Raw genomic sequence first — 17,123 nt, 5'->3', positions numbered from 1 at the left:
CTATGGAAAGAAACGTGAGGATTCTAATAAAGAAAGGAAGAGACAGTTCTCCCAAACTGAGTTTCCATATAAGAACCTACAATATGCCTTTTGTATTCATTATAATTATTTTAATATATAAACAGCATTTAGCACATGATATAGTATAATGAATGGAGAGTTCTCATTTAGAAAATATACTATTTGTCTGTGCTATGTATGGGAGCCAATGACTAATAGGCATGAAAAAAATCAATTTGCGTTTCAATTCATAACTTTTTTTTAGTGAGATGTACTCAAGACTACAGTATTGGATGCCATAGTGTATCCAGTTAAGAAAGAAAGCAGGCTATGAAGGCACGGATGCTTCGTCATAAATGTGAGTGTAGTGCACAAATGAACAACCTTCTCGATCTCTGTTGGATGAGCTGTTCTCCATGATCTGCTGATCTTCCTGAGAAGTCAGATCAATAACAGAAGACAGTAACCAGTCTGGTTTTCCAGAGGCATTGGTAGATGTAACCCAGGAGCAATTCAATCCAAATTTACATGGGATTTCTGTTATAAGAAACAAAGAAGAAGCATTAGGCTCTATGATTAGAGCAATCAGTCAAGTTATTATTATAATTGATGTTGATGATTTAAATATCATTTTAACGCTTTGCTTTTACAAGACAGGACACAGATTTTTTTTAATTACTGTTGTGAAATAAAATACTAGATATGGGTCTGACTAGATATGCAGACAAAACAGAAGGCAAGCTTTGCTCCAGTTTACTTCCCAGTATATCTTGGAGAAGTAATAAAGCAACCCAGGAAATGGAGCTACTGCATTGCTTTCCAGCTGTTATCAACCAAGATGTGATTCAACTGAGAAGAAGAACTGAACTGCAATGGCTTAAATATGCACACAGAGCAGTTGTGCTTTCTATATACATATGCTCCTACGGCTTCTGAAAGAATGCATCTAGAATTCTAGACTACTGATTCTAAAGGTAAAGATACACAAAACACATTTTTGTGCTTCTCTGGAAGCACTGTGTTCCGTTCCAAATATTTCTTCCCTCTCTAGGATCAGGATCTGCCAGAGCAACTGGGGTGGGATTGGTTTTGCAAGTTTGGAGAAGCTAGCTGTCCATGGTCCTGATTGCACACCCTCCATGAGGTCAAGCTCCTCCTTATCCCCAGAGCGGTTGTGCTCTTTAAAATAATGTCTCAATTTAACAAGTTAACCAGGCTGAAAATGAACATATAAATGTATGAATGTTCATGTGAAACATTTTATAGAGCTAGAGATATATCAAGCTACGCATCTTGCACAAATTATGTTGGAAGGACAGGTATGATGGCTGAGTCAGTATTTTATTTATTATATTTATATCCTCTTGCAAGGAACCCAAGTCAGCTTATATGGTCCTCCTCCTCTCCATTTTATCCTCACAACAAGCCTGTGAGGAAGGTTAGGCTTAGAGTCAGTGACTGGCCCAAAGATACCCACTGAACTTCATGGTCAAGCGGAGACTAGAACCTGGACCTCCTGAGTCCCAGTCCAACCATCCCACTACTGCACTACACTCGCTCTCAAGTTTGTTGGCATACACATCTGACACTTCACTTGGGAAGAAGCTGAGTTCAACCTGCAGCTAAATGACACATCAAGGACTCTTTTTTTAATTTTATGTTTCTCTATCCTTAAGCTGTAATGTGAATTTTCCGGGAATCCTGGGCACCACAGTATAAATCAGGGGTGGACAACTTGTGGTCCCCCAGATGTGTTGGCCCTCAACTCCCATCAGCCCTAGCCAGCATAGCCAATGGTGAGCAATGAGTTGTAGGCCAAAATATCTGCAAAGCCACAAGTTGCCCACCCTTGGTATAAATAGTAGGGCAAAATTAAAGACTTAAGAACATAAGAAGTGCCATGATGGATCAGACCAAGGGTCCATCTAGACCAGTATTCTGTTCACACAGTGGCCAACCAGCTGGCGACCAGGCACTAACAAAGCAGGACGTGGTGCAACAGCACCCTCCCACCCATGTTCCCCAGCAACTTGTGCACACAGGCTTACTGCCTCAGATACTGGAGGTAGCACATAACCATCAGGGCTAGTAGCCATTGATGGCCTTCTCCTCTAGGAATTTATCCAACTCCCTTTTAATGGCCATCCCTACATCTTGTGGTAGTGAATTCCATAATTTAACTATGCGCTGTGTGAAGAAGTACTTCCTCTTATTTGTCCTGAATCTCCCACCAATCAGCTTCATGGGATGACCCTGGTTTTAATATTTTAAAACCAGGGGATATTTTAAAAATGTCTCTCTATCAGCTTTTCCTAATGCAAATGATTATTGAGCACCAACTTAAATCTCCATGCCTTCTGCACTCCAGTATTGCCCCACTGAACATGTTTTCACTGAGATGTTGATCAAAACAAACACTTTATTTCTGGGCTGTTTCTTACTTTACAGCTGCCACATGCCAGTGACACCAAACATATGCAAACCTAGCAAGTGCCTCCTGTCAATTTAACAAGGCCTCCCCTTTCCCTTTACTCCATACATTGGCTGGTATCCAGTGTTACTCCTACTTAAATTGGTCCCATTGAAATGAATAAGACTAATGTTAGACTAACATTGGATATGACCCATTAGATACAATGGATACACTGGTTGTGATACACATGACAGCTGCACTAGAGTGCAAAAGACACACGTGAAAAGTTTCCTATTAAAGTGTGGATCTGAAGTCCAGTTCTAAAGTCCAGTTCTGGGCTCCACAATTCAAGAAGGACGCAGACAAGCTGGAGCGTGTTCAGAGGAGGGCAACCAGGATGATCAGGGGTCTGGAAACAAAGCCCTATGAAGAGAGACTGAAAGAACTGGGCATGTTTAGCCTGGAGAAGAGAAGATTGAGGGGAGACATGATAGCTCTCTTCAAATACTTAAAAGGTTGTCACACAGAGGAGGGCCAGGATCTCTTCTCGATCCTCCCAGAGTGCAGGACACAGAATAATGGGCTCAAGTTAAAGGAAGCCAGATTCCAGCTGGACATCAGGAAAAACTTCCTGATTGTTAGAGCAGTACGACAATGGAACCAGTTACCTAGGGAGGTTGTGGACTCTCCCACACTAGAGGCCTTCAAGAGGCAGCTGGACAAGCATCTGTCAGGGATGCTTTAGGGTGGATTCCTGCATTGAGCAGGGGGTTGGACTCGATGGCCTTGTAGGCCCCTTCCAACTCTGCTATTCTATGATTCTATGAAAGGAACAAGCAAAGCAAAGTAGTAGTCCTAAATGCATCAAAGTTTAATTGCTGAAGTATATATTTTGGCTATGAAATAAGAGACTAGAGGCTGGGTATTGTTTGTTTTACCAACATCTTTTAAAAATAGATGCTCAAAAGGTCCTATATCAAGGACATGTTTTGGTATGTTACACATGACATAAGTCCATTTCCTTGACTACAGTCACTTCCAGAGCAGATCTACAAAGAACCCACAGAAAGAGACCAACTTATCCAAGCATCTTTAGCCTCAAGCAAAAACTGTTCATCCATATCGGAACTTATATGGTTCCCATTAGTTTTATCGCTGGATATCTCTCAGTTGTTCAAAACACACAAATTACATTTTTTTCTGTTTCTTTTCAATCATATCCAGATTGTGGCATGAAGGGGGAAATACCTTTACAAATATATCAGACCTGGAGGGGGAGGGGAACCTGGGGATTTACTTTTATTTGCAAGTCAATCAATCACATCCCACCACACAAATCTGGGATTTTGCTAAGGTGCTTCATGGCCCAGTGAAATACAGGCATTAAATTAACTGCCTGCCTTCTCATGAATTCGCATTGCATGTTATATGGAGAATGCATGCCATCTGGACCCCGGCCCCAAACAAGAAACAACCCTATTCTAATAATTCCTGCTGAAAAAATTATAGTCTGTTAATACAGAGCATGTTTAAACAATGCTCTGTATTAACAAATAAACAATTGCTGGGGAACCAATGGATGGGTAAGAAATGCTTCTCTAAAGCAGCATGATTGAATTACTCCGATCCTTTGTAGGAGTGAGGGAACAGCTGAAGCAGACTACAGAGAATGTATAAGTTGCAGGGAAATTATTGAAAGATTAGTGTTATTAGGTTACATTATATGCCCTCCATGTCCAATTCATTTCCTGACTACCAAATGCTACTCGCAAAATATGGGTGCACTTGGGACAAAATGTTAATCAAGCAATTAGATCCTAAGACTGATACTGCTAGTACATCACTGCATAGGATGAGGGACTGATACTTCTATCGTTCTATGCTAGGGATGTAGGAGAAATCCACAATGGATTCAAATTAATTTGAATTTCTATAAATTTGACTTCCAGATGCTACAGCAGAGCTGCTTTTTCCAAGTCGTAACGATTTCACAGACCTGTGGACTGGTTTTTCATTTTTGGAGGGGATTTGCATTAATTCGCCTCAGCACTAAGACGTATTTACATAAATGCATTAATGTGCATTAGCGCACGCAGAACAAAATTCTGTTTAAAATAATTAACAAAATCCATGCATTCCTATTCTATGCTGTGTAGTTAAAAATAACCATTTTTTTCCTATTGGCATTACAGGTTTGCTATATGTACATCTTCTCACAGCACATAAGTGCATAAGCATAATTCATACAACACCATTGTTATGGAATATGCTGCCACAAATTATGATGGCCACTCACTTAGATAGCTTTAAATGGGTACTAGACAATTTCATGGAGGATGGGCCTATTGGTACTTCTTGGCCAGGATATCTAAATGGAACTTCTAGGTTCAGAGGAAGTATGAAAGCGGATACCAGTTACTGAGGAGCCAACCAAGGAAGGAAGTTGCCTTCATGACCACTTTTGGTCTTCCAGAATCATATGGCTGGCCACAGTTTGAAACAGGAAGCTGGGCATGATGAACCCTTGGTCTGATCCAACAGAACTCTTAGGAGAGGATTGAAAACCTTTCAGAAGACTTTGCATTACGGCAAATAATACAATCCAGTCTTTGTCCAGAGCCATCACTCATCTAATTATGACACAAGTATATCTCCCACATGTCATCCTCTCACTGGACTGAGTGTCAAACTGTTCATCCTCACACAGCCTATTTATATCCCAATAGGATAAATTGCACAGAAATTTCGTGTCAGCTGAAGATACTTTGCTCTATGAAGTAGAGCTCAGCTGTTGCCCCTGCTAGGGCCAATATTTTAAAAAGGCTTTGTCAGCTCTTCACACACCAGTGCCTGCCTTCAACTATCTCCACCCAAGGTACACCTCAATGTACTGGGTTTGTTTATTTATTTATTTTAACAGATGCTTCTTAAAATTCATTTCTCTAGGCCTTTATAGTAATAATGATCATAATACAAATAAGATCACAATTAAATCGACAATATAAAACTAATAAACATGCTAACACAGCATAAAATACAGTGTCACATTGCAGGACTAAGATAATAAAAGACAAAAAGATTTAAAAAGATTTAAAAGACTTAAAAAAAGCCTGGGAGAACAGAGAAGTCTTAGCCTGGCACCAAAAAGATAGCATTGTGGGTGGCAGGCGAGCTTTCCTTGTGAGAGCATTCCTGAGTTGAGGGGCCACCATGACAAAGCTCTCTCTTTTGTTGCCAGCCTCCAAGCCTCAGAAGGATGGGGCACTTAAACCTTTAAATCCAACATCACATAAGCAGACTTCTGCTGGTGTATTGGAACTTCCCTGCCCACACCTCCAATCCCTGCTCCCCACATGTATCCTCAGTCTATTCCAAGGGGTCCCCAAGACTCCAGACCAGATTTGGGGGCATGTGGTGGGCTGCAGGGAGGGAGGGGAAATCTGTTCCATTAGCTGTTTCTGTTTCACAAGTGAGTGACCAGCATTGGATTCAACCTATTATTTATTTTTATTGTTTAGAATATTTCTAATCCTCCCTTCATCAAGATGGATGCCAGAGTAGTGTACAAAACCATGAAGGAAGTTAATCATGCTAATATAAATACAATACAATAACATGTCAACAACAATTAGAACAAACAAGAGGCAGCAAAACTATAAAAACCATAGAGAAGGCAGAAGCAACATAACTATTTCAAAAGCCTTGGCTAGTAAAAAACACAAACCGGTCTTAATCAGGTGCCGCAGTGAAGCAACCTGGAAAAGCTGGCTGGGACTTGTGAGAATTACAGTCTAATGCATCGGGAGGCATGAGGTTGAGGAAGCTGGGCTAGAAAGCTATGGAAGAGACAATCACTCAAATGAATGCTAGGGTATATATAAACCAGGTACTCAAATAAAGTAAAATAAAAAATACCCTGTGATGTAGGAATATTTTTAGCTACCGTCCCAAAACCAGCTTGCACTCTTCTCCAAATAAAGTTTTACTGCTTTTATGCATAAACTCAATTTTGGGAGCAAATTAAATTTGCAGGTGAAGGAAAGCCCACCACAGAGGATCAAATGGAGATCAAAAATCAACATCACAGTACCATAGAAAATAGCTGCTCTGATTGATGGAAAGTTTCTAAAGAACATGTTATAGTTACCTGGATGGGAAGATTGATCAGAAGAAACCATCCGATTCCTGCTTGGAGACAGCTTAGGAGGTGCGTACAGAAAAGAAAAAAGTTTCTCATCTGATCTGGCAGCAGCAGCAACTGCAACAAAGAAAAAAGTGCAAATGTAAAATGAAAAGAATCAAAGATTTCATAGATTATATAGACAACTGGTTACTGCTGCCAAAAATATAATAAATGATGCAACAATTGCTACAAAGGAGAAAACAAGTGCTCTTCATTTTCTGGGCTTTGATGCAGAGAAGCTCAGCCATGGTGGGGTGTCTGCTTATATGAACTCCATTCTCAGTCTATATACTACCAATACTCCAAGTACATTACTGTGCTGAGGAAACTGCAATCTGAGCAGGTCTTTTCTATGGTATAACTATGATGTTGCTCCTTTATCTCCGTTTGGTCCTCTAGCTTCCCTGTCATCAAACAGAGGACTGTTCTCTGTAAAGTAGGACACATAGCCACCTTACTTCTCAACCCAAACACTGTCTCTGATTTTTTTTTTCAGGCAACAGGCTTTGATCCTTCTTATTTTCTTTCAGCTCCTTTAAACAGAGAATCCAGATAGATATCAACCAGCAGCTTTAGCTTAGCAAGGAGGGAGGAACACACCATTTTTATTCACCAAAGGTTACAAATCCTGGGCCTTTAGGAAGCTGATAAGGAAGGAATATGGCTTTAATTGGAGCCGCATTACAATGGCTAGGGAGGAATGAACAAGGCAAGATAAGGGACTGGTTTGTCTTTAATGCAGAAGTGGATATGCTTTGTGAGAGTGGAGGTGTGAATTCTGTATGATAAGAGAGCTTCAGGCTTTTGAGAAGCAAAAGACACATGTAACACCTTCCCCTTTGGTTAGTTACAGCTGGGGGTGGAGAGGAAACCCCAGTGACTCCATCTTGCCCTGACAATTTGACAATTGGGGCAGCAGTTCTCAGTAAAAACAAAACAAAATAGAGATTTCTTCCCCTGCCCCCCTCCTCACCAATACAGAAACATAATTATTCAACTATACATGATTACTAACGTTTAATGAGCTTGCCTGCAGAGAGGGGACGGTAGCATAAACAAACAAAGCAATTCTCTTGTCCCCTGACAACATACTAATGGAAACCTTACTAATCCAAATTTAAACCCGGAGGGGGGGGGCAGAGGGGAGGGAATCTTCATGCCAATAGAAGATATGGAGGGAGAAGTCTAGCAGGTGGGAAGTGGCTCTGTCTTGAGAGGTCAGGCTCAATGCGAGGTATAAATTGTCCTGTGAGGACAGAGAGGAGAAGAAGCAGACAGAAGAAGCTGATTTTGCCCACTGGGCAGGGCCCCTCATGAAGGTTCTCAGTTCCAATTGCCCTGTGAGGAAAAGCAGCAGCAGTTTCCAATTAGGCCTCAAAATGCTGAGGCCCCATCCTATAACAAAATAAGGTGGAGACTGGATGACCCCCACCCATCTATCTGGCAAGTGATGGATGTGGATGATGGGAGTTGTAATCCTGACATATTTGGAGGGTGCCAGGTTGGGAAGGCTAAGTTAGACCTTCGACAGTTCTTAGGCAATACATATGTTTCTGGAGAAACAAATGGCAAAATGGCCCTTTGGGGTCAATTACGAGAGTAAGAGCAAGTTTTTCCTATCTTCCATCTTTACTGAAGCCTCTTTGGAACAAACTGGATTAGAGGAACGGTCTCTTGTTCTTGAAGGAAAAACACCTAATTACTAGATCTTGGTTTTGAGAATTTGAAGTGGCAGCAATAAAGACAATTATTTTAGATGAAAGCTGTTAACTAACAGATGTCTGCATGTTATCCTTTGGGGGGGAAATATAGCAGATGCCTTCAGACATATCCTCTAGTGAAAGTTAGTAAAAGTATTCCTCTGATCGCTGCCTTATCTCCTTGGGGGGGAAAAGTATCTTAAGTCAGAAGAACTATTGTAAATATTTAGTAGCTAAAATATCAACATTACATCCCTTCAGGCTATCTGTTAATTACAGGAATGTTGACTCTGATAGTAAAACGGCTTGTATATTTATTGTGATGAGTAAATCTTTAAGGATAATCCTGTTCATACGCTGCCACATGCCTTTTGGCCAATTCTAAGTAATCTGCACAGGTGTGTTCTATCTCAAGGTGGAGTCAAACAAACAGAGAGACAGTGGTAGGGAATACAAACCAGAAAGTGTATGAGCTTTGATACAAAGAATGATGATGAAAAGGGCAAAAGGTAGCATAATACAGCTAAACCAGGCCTACACAGTTAGCCAAATGTAGCCCCACAGTCATGTATTGTAGCACTATAGGGCCTTGTTGGTGGCTGCTCCAAAGTCGTGAAATTCCCTGCTGAAGGAGGCTACATTTGTTCCCACTCTGCTGTCTTTCCAATGCCAAGTAGCGCTTTGGCATGTTATCAGGTCTGTTGCTGTTGTGTTTTTAATTGTGTTTAATACATTTATTTTTATTATTGTTTTAATTGAGTTTTATTTGTAAGCTGCCTTGAATGCCATTTTTCAAATCAAATCAAATCATCATAGTGCACGGGTGGAAAGAAAGCAGATCAGGAGGATGTACTGGTAGATCTGTGGATAATTTGCAGTAGATCTGCAAGGATTTCTGACTTTGAGCTGTTTATCAATAGCTGCAACAATATGATTTTCCCACCTCAGTTAGGCCGCTGAAATGAGGACAACCTGAGATAACCAAGAGTGGACTTTTGTATGAAAGGTGAGCTCAGTTCAGTTCTGGTACGGAAAAAAACATTTCTAGGCTCCAAATATGCTCAGAAGACTAATTTGTCCTTCAACAGCCCAGGGAAAGGAGGAAATGGAAGATATTCTTTCCATTTCAAAATATTTTGCAAGAAACTGACAGAGGAGTCCTGTTCTTGAATTTTGCTGGCTGAGGGGCTACATGATTTGGTGGAAGTCCCATTAAATCATTTGGCACAAAAGATACATTGGTGGAATTGCCCAAATACACTGAAGGCACAGTCTGCAGGTAGTTCTGATAACAAAGATACACCAGAAGAATGGCTAGAATTAGGCAGAATTGTGGATGGGATTTAGGCAGTACAGTGAAAGAGCACACTTAATGTTTTATAAATATACTCAGTTTGAATACTACACTTACATAACATATTTCGTTTGGGGAATATAGCCCATATTGCATTACCTCACTACGATAATTGCTGTCTTCATGCAAAGATGTTGATTTCCTTATGAGAAAATGAAATCTGGATCAGGAAGTTCTGCTTGCTTGTCAAACAAAACCCATGGATTTGAGCAAAAGCAGAATAATATGGTGTAATATCAAAATACTGATGCTGAGATTACATGCAGTGTAAGCTTGTATTAAATATAACCCTCATGAAAATTTAATTTTAATAAGTCTCAGACTTCTTGACTGAGAAATCCTACTGAGAAATATGGTGCAAAAAAGAAGTGGAAAATGGACTTGCTTCGTAAATGATCACCAATTGTTCTAGGAGATGTCATCACAATGGCCTGGTTCAGACAACACACTAAACCATGCTGCTTCACAAAATGGTCAATGTATTCCGTTAACCATTTTGTGGTTAAGCAGCATGGTTTAGCGTGTTGTCTGAACCAGACCTTTGAAGAGGAATGGATCTGAGCATGCTGAAGTAAAAAGAATTTCAGTCTGGACTAACAATTTGACATCTAATTTCTGTTCATCTATAAAATGTTTTATATGACTTTGGACAAATCATCTCCTCACTCCTTCAATTCCTTCTCTGTAAAATCTGGTTTGTTACAGTGACTTACCCAACACATTAATCATGATAACGAATGAGATAGTTAACATAAAGCACTTTGCACAATAAAAAGTGCTACAGAAATGAATAATAGGAATTAGTATTATTTATTATGGCATATGCAATACAGCTCATTTGCTAAAACCCCAAGCCTATGCATTCGCCCAAGAACAGGAGTAAGCTCAAGGTAAGCTAGGGGTCTGGCCCATATCCAATATACCCATGCCCAAGGGCCAGAGCAGTAATGCCCCTAACAGCTGCAGCAGTGATGAATGGGCATCCCACCTATGCAACTCATTCATGCCCTGCTTCTATCACATGGAGAAATAATCATTCTCTTCCTAGTATTGGGTGCAAGTGGGTGGGTACAATAATTGAACACACACACACACACCAGGGCCAACATTCAAATGTAGGCATGGTAGGGCAGTTGCTGAGGGCCCACATCGCAGCAGGAGTCCACTGATAAGAGCCCCCTTGACTTGCTCCTCTTCTCCGCTCTTGCAACCTGCTTGTTTTCTGCTTCTCATTCTGGCCCAGGCGATGGTGGTGGTGAGAAGGAGGAGCCGGAAATGTCTTGGCCTACTGGACCACGAGCTCTCCTTGCTTGGCAAGTAAGCAGGTGGTACCAGTGATGGGGAGGGGGAGCAAGAGCAGCTGGTGACCATGGTGGTGAGAAGGGAGACTCATTGAGGAAGGGGTCCCATTGCAGGTGTCTTGCCCAAGGGCCTTCCAAAACCTGGAGCCAACAATGACACACAGCTCTAGCTGCTAGCACTGATTACCAGAGGAGGATATAAACAGTTGGGATTGGTACCACTGACGTAGCATCCCTTGTTAAGACCCATAAGCAGTCCAAAGTAACTATTTTCCCCCATCCTAATTCTGAGAAAAGAAAATTACCAGTTAATGAATTACCAAACATTGAGTCCAGGCCAGCTGATGAGAGTTTGGACTGATCATTGGGCCCTCATTGTATAATGAAGCCCCTGGTGAGAGATGTTCCTGAGAATAACCTCTCCTTTCCAGCACAATAATTCTACAATTAAGAACTTGCTTACTCTGTGTGTGTTCTTTTACTCTTCGTTTGATCATTGCTGCTGCTTGATTCAGAAGTCTATTCAGAAGTAAATTCTAATGCATGCAATGTGTCTCACTTCCATGCACTAATTTGAAGGGGTGTGTGGATTTTGTTGTAGTTGCCACTGGAAGTGCTGTGTATTTAGGGACCATGGCTTTTCATGAGTGAAGGGTTTAAGCTTCCTTCCACCCCTTCCCTGCAATTTCTCTTTTAAAAAGTCCCATGTATTTGATTTTTAAAGAATTTTTATTCCTTGAGTCCCTATCTGACATCATAGTGCGAAGGAGCCACTTATGGAGCCTTAGAGCTGATCAGAAGGGAGGGGCACAGGAGAAGAGCCCCATTGCACTGGGAAAGTGGGTTGGACCCCGTTTCCCAAAAGGATGGGGGGTTGTTCCTGGCCTCGGGCCATGCTTCTGAAACACAGCATGAGATAATGGGGGGAAATCTCCTGCTCCTCTCTACAGCTGTAAGCTTAGACTGAGGGTACGGGGCTGTAAAACAGCTCCCACTCTAAGGCAGTTCCAAGCTGGAGGGAAGGACAGAGGCTTGCTCTGCCTCTTCACTTGACAGGTGCTCTTACTTGGGAGCACACGTTGGGTGCAGAGGTGGAGCAAGCTGAAATGCATCTACCTCCGCCTTCCAGATCGTACCTTCCAAACTGCCCAGAGAGCTTCGGCTATGGAGCGGTATATAGATGACGATGATGATGATAGGGGTGCTTTGGTTTGGGTTGCCTCTGTGCTAAATGGGCAGCTTGGGCTAGGAGCAACTCTGAGATTCAGCGGCATGTCCACAGGTCAGTCTGGAGTTGCAATGGCGATGCAGAGGTGCATTGGCTTGGCTCTGCACCCGACTCAGAATCTAAGTACGGAACAATCCCCCATCAGGCCTAGAGGCAGAGCAAGCTAAGGCCCTCTACCACCTCTCCCTTCTAGTTCTGAGCTGAGGGTGGGAGGCAGAGGCATGTTATGGCCCTGAGCCTGTGCTCACCTAGCACAGAGCCAAAACAAACCTCAGGCTTCAGCAGAACTTTGGGGCAGGGGAAGAGCAGGGTTCGTCGCCTCTCCACTTTAGCTCCAGGTTTGGAAGAAGCCTTGAGCTCCTCTTTCTCACCAACACCTGGCTCACGGTGAGGGGTAAAGCACGATCATAAAACCCTATGAATAACTATAATATGGTATGTTAATCATTTTTGTCCCTATATTATGAAACTTTGCTGGAATCAATGTGATTCAAATGACGTTTTTAGTACATGAATGCAGTTACCAGCGCCCTCTTGCAAAATAAATAAATAAATAAATAGTTTCATTGAAAAAATTAAAATTTACTAGCTACTATAGCAGAAATACTAATCAGTTTCTCTAAGAATCCAGAATGAAATTTTTAGCTGGCATCTTATAGCCAAATGCAAACAAAATCTTTGGAGCAGAGGTGGCTTGAAATGGACAGAAATCCCTGCTGCAGGTCAGTGTCTGATATTAGACACAGACACTTGATGCTCTTCTGGTAAGCAGTAGAACCAAGCTATCGGTAACGCTAGAATTATTGTGTTGTATCCAGTGGAAGCTGGTGGCTCCGATGTCAGTGAGGCGACGAATCTGCTCCGAGTTTCCGTCAGAATCACGGAACACTAAAGGAACTATCCAAGGTGCTTTCCACAGCCAAAGACAACCCCCCTCCCTCTCTCTGCTTGTCACTTTTTGACAAGGGACACAGTCTACCAGGATGTTCTCCTATACAAGCCCCATGGTAATGTGCTCATGTGTAGCTTCCATTTATTTCCATAGGGTTTACACAGGAAAACCTCCTGATGGACTGTGCCCATAATTCTCCATTGTTGAATAGCACTAGGACAGAGAAAGATTTCTCCTTAGTTTTCCAGACTTTCTCTCCAACCTGCATTTTCAAAAACAATTTAAAGTCAGTTTAGCCTTAGGAAAGAAGATCACCTAAGAAGAAATATTCCTGTTGAATCTTAGGGCTTTTTTTTTACATGAAGCTTTTAATCCATACCTTTACTGAGGCTTCTACTTCTGGATTCTTTGTGGGATTAAGATCAGCTTCTTTACACTTTTTTTTCCTGTTGTGTGTGTGGGGGTGGGTGGGTTGTGGCGTTACATCCCACAAGTCAATTCCAAATATATGTCTGCAGTTTGTAAGTCTGTGGTTTTTAGAATGTTGGCCTGAGTGGGCGGAGTTAGAATGTCTTGGGATGGGGGAGGAGTGATATAAAAGGGAATGACTGAGGGGATTGAGAGATCTTTTCAGGAAAGCTTTTCAGGGAGACTTGTTAGGTACTTTTAGAGTCTGTAGTGCTCTCTGTGATTATGGTACTTAAGTTCTGGGAAATTTGAGAGTCAGTGTAGTGAGTGGTGTCTTTAGAGTGTGGTGTGCACGTAGTGGATGTATATTAATCAATACTGAGAATAAAGAAAGTTCAAGAGTGATTGTGAGAGAAAAAGGAAAGCGCGTGTGAATGAGTGACAGGATTTTATGAAAAGTTTCAAAAATATTTTTAAATGTTATTTGAAACAAAGCTTATAAATTTTTAAAAATAAATTTTGATTGTTTTGTTTTTAAACTACCACAAAAACCCCACGTGTCTGTTTGGCATTTATCATCTTAAGTTTACACATTTAACACCCACTCTGACAATCATTCACCTAAGCAGATATAACTCATAGCGCATTATTATATATATTAAAATCCTTCTCCATTTTAACCCCTTTCTCCACATAGTTTGGAGGAAGGTAGGCTTTATCCCTTGCCTCAGGCGTATCAAGCGGTGGTGCTTGGCTGGAGCAGGGAGTAGCTGCGTCTGGGTCTGGTGTTCAGAGCCTGTGGCAGGGGTGTCTCTGCCTTTTCTATATGTTTTATTATACAACCACTAGGTGGTACTGTGGTATAGTGGAATTGTGCAATTACATGAGATTTCTGTTGTGTTATAAAGGTTATTTAGGAAAAAAATGCCACACTTTCCCATTAAGAAAAAAACATGATTGCAAAGCACGGGAGAGGCCCCTGGAGGATAATAACATCATGAAAGGTACCATGTGTGAGCAATCATGAGCGCCCCATAAAAGCCTTGTGTAGAAACGTTCTCAATGCTGAACAGTTGCTTCTGACAAAAAGCTTTCTTTATACCAGTTCTTGTACGGTTTGGCTATCTGATCATTTGCATTCCTGCATCCTTCTCCCAAGAGATGTCACCAGGGAGGTCATTATATAACTTACTGGGTGGTATAGAAATATTTTGTTTTTAATCCTTCTTGTTACAGCAAACACATAGGTCCTGTTTCCAAGTGTGTGAACTTGCTTGGGCAGGTAGGGCACACCTTCATTTCAGACCATCTCCTGAAAGGATCTGTGGGGAACTTCTTTGCCATGCAGATCGCCAGGTCTCTGAATGTGGACCATAGAGCTCCCTCCCAGCACATGTTCCTACTTGATGATAGTCTAGCTGCTGCACTCTGTGACTGAGATTACGAGCTCCCACACCTGCCTCGGCAAAAGCAAGGAGAACAAGGACAGATGTACACCTTGTGTCATGTCGTTATAATCCCATCATGGTGACATTAGATATCCCTCTTCCACATTTACACCTCATGGCACACACAATGTAATCTGCTGCAGTATTTTAGATAATACAGAATAAAATGCAGGAAATAATGCTAGAAAAGTGGTATACAGAATGTATAATGTGCCCCAGCAGTTATCAGTGCACTTCAATACCGATAAAAAGCATTAGTGTTGATCTAGCTCAAGAGAGAGATTGGAGGAAGACAGGTAAATGCCAAAGCTATTTGCCCATGGAGAAAACATACAGGCTCCCATATAGTACTGGTATGCTTCTCCATGAAGTAAATAGCAGATTTTAGTTTGCTTTTAATCAGTTTACTTGGGAAAATGGTACTTGGTAAAGGTGTGGTCCAATTCTTACAAATGCACGCACATGTACAACTGCTATTGAGTTTTTGTTTTTAACTGTGGGAGATCCTGATCAGTTCACGGTTCTCTTATCATGTCTCATTTGTACATGCTCTACAGGGAGGGAAAGTGTACTCAGACTCATATTAAATGAAAAAAAGATACCCAAAGACATACTTTCTTCCATATTATAGAAACAGAAGGGAAATTTCCCACAATTAAAGTAGCTCCCTTTCTATGGGTAAACACAAACAATCTAAAAGGTAGAAAGGTAAAAATCGAAAGGCAGGTGTTGTATCTCCATTAAGGGGAAAGCTTCACCTGTTGATTTCTGCCTATCATGATGCTATTAAAGACACTGAGGGCATGTCTAGACGAGAGGGTGGAGGGGTATGATCTCATGATTTTCTGTTTATTTTAATATTTTATGATAGCACCACGTGCTACTGAGTTAACCTATGCTTTTGACTAAGAAATTGTTTCTTTCTTTCTTTCTCAGAAAACTGTGGGTTTTAGGCATCCAGACATTCTGTCTCTATTCTTTGTTCTTTCCTTTTCTCTCTAATGTATGTGAAATGGGCTGGATTTTCCCCTAGCCTAATAATATAATAAAACAAACATACAGACAATGTGACTCAACAGTGATACTGCCAAATTGGGACAAAAGACACAGGACCAAAGAGGAAACTTTACAAATCACATCAACTCAGCCTACCATTATTTATATATTTCTTTTGATTGATTGCTCAGCTTAAATACTACTCAGCTGAGTATAGATAGCAGAAGGTGACCAAAAATGCTTCCGGAAGTTGACCTACACCCTAAAAGGGAGTGAGGGCATGAGGCAGGTCGAGTCTATGATGTCACACTGAGCTTTAACGGCACTAGAAGTCCAGCAGAACTGTGGTAAAAAGCTGATTGGATGGGAGGGGTTGTCTTCTTGTTGCACTCAGCTTCCCACTCACCGGGGATAGTCACCATGGCAACTGTGCTGAGCAATTTGTGAACCCCTGAAAATGAATATATAAGGGACAGCGGCTTCTGAGTCCAGTTTTAACAAAGTTGTAGCTGGTTTGTAACCAGCTGGTAAAATTTTATATTGTGTCTATAGTCAGAGAGACGTCAAAAACGCTAAAGTTGTTTGAAACCCGCAGGCAACACTGCTGTTTGTTTTGGTTTTTAAAAAATGGCTTGTTCCCTGCCCCCTTCAACCCTTCTCTAAACATAACTGAGGCCTTTCTCTGCAGATTGGTCTGTAAATCTTGTGTTTAATGTCCATCACATGTCTGACAGAACATTGAGCTGTTTTCCTTCTTCATCATGAAGAAAGGCTTTGTTCTTCCTCCCTTCCCTGGGGCCCTAGCAGTTTTGACTGAGGGTACATTTGATTTCCATTCCTTCACTAAGAATTTTTTCAAGATGAGGTGGTATCTAAATTTATCCAGAAATTTCCTCAGTTTTCTCTTTTCCCTACACACCCACCCGATCACATATAATGTCAGTTCAGCTGACTTCTCCCTTAGGGTGTCTGGCATGTTTCTTCTGTAGTGTGCAGTAAAGAAAAAGATTGACAGGTCCATCAGTTTCCACTCCTGTACACTTTCCTTCGACACTTCTCTGAAGGTCCACAACCCAACTCATTCTTTATTTGGGTGGAGTCAGTGGTTCCATCCTGAAGAACAGTCATGCTGAAATCCTCAAAGGGACTAAGAGCTCCATCACATCAGCAATTTATCACACACTCACCATGCCTGGTATG

At 41.4% G+C, this 17,123-nt stretch overlaps 1 protein-coding gene across 1 annotated transcript in view; it reads right to left on the bottom strand.

Moving 5' to 3' along the window:
- The window catches only part of LTK (leukocyte receptor tyrosine kinase), an 86,682-nt gene extending 76,303 nt beyond the window's left edge, over positions 1–10,379 (bottom strand). The window contains exons 1-3 of the mRNA XM_063118458.1: positions 10,364–10,379; positions 6,561–6,671; positions 385–537 (exon numbers count right to left, since the gene is read on the bottom strand). Of these exons, the coding sequence (XP_062974528.1) occupies positions 385–537; positions 6,561–6,671; positions 10,364–10,379 (280 nt within the window). The remainder of the gene's footprint in view (positions 1–384; positions 538–6,560; positions 6,672–10,363) is intronic.
- Between the last annotated feature and the right edge of the window lie 6,744 nt (positions 10,380–17,123).

The sequence above is a fragment of the Elgaria multicarinata genome, chromosome 2 (assembly GCF_023053635.1).
Source record: "Elgaria multicarinata webbii isolate HBS135686 ecotype San Diego chromosome 2, rElgMul1.1.pri, whole genome shotgun sequence".
NCBI classification, from domain to species: Eukaryota; Metazoa; Chordata; class Lepidosauria; order Squamata; family Anguidae; genus Elgaria; species Elgaria multicarinata.
Note: the sequence above shows the minus strand (reverse complement) of the source record. Positions and strands in the feature narration are given on the sequence as shown.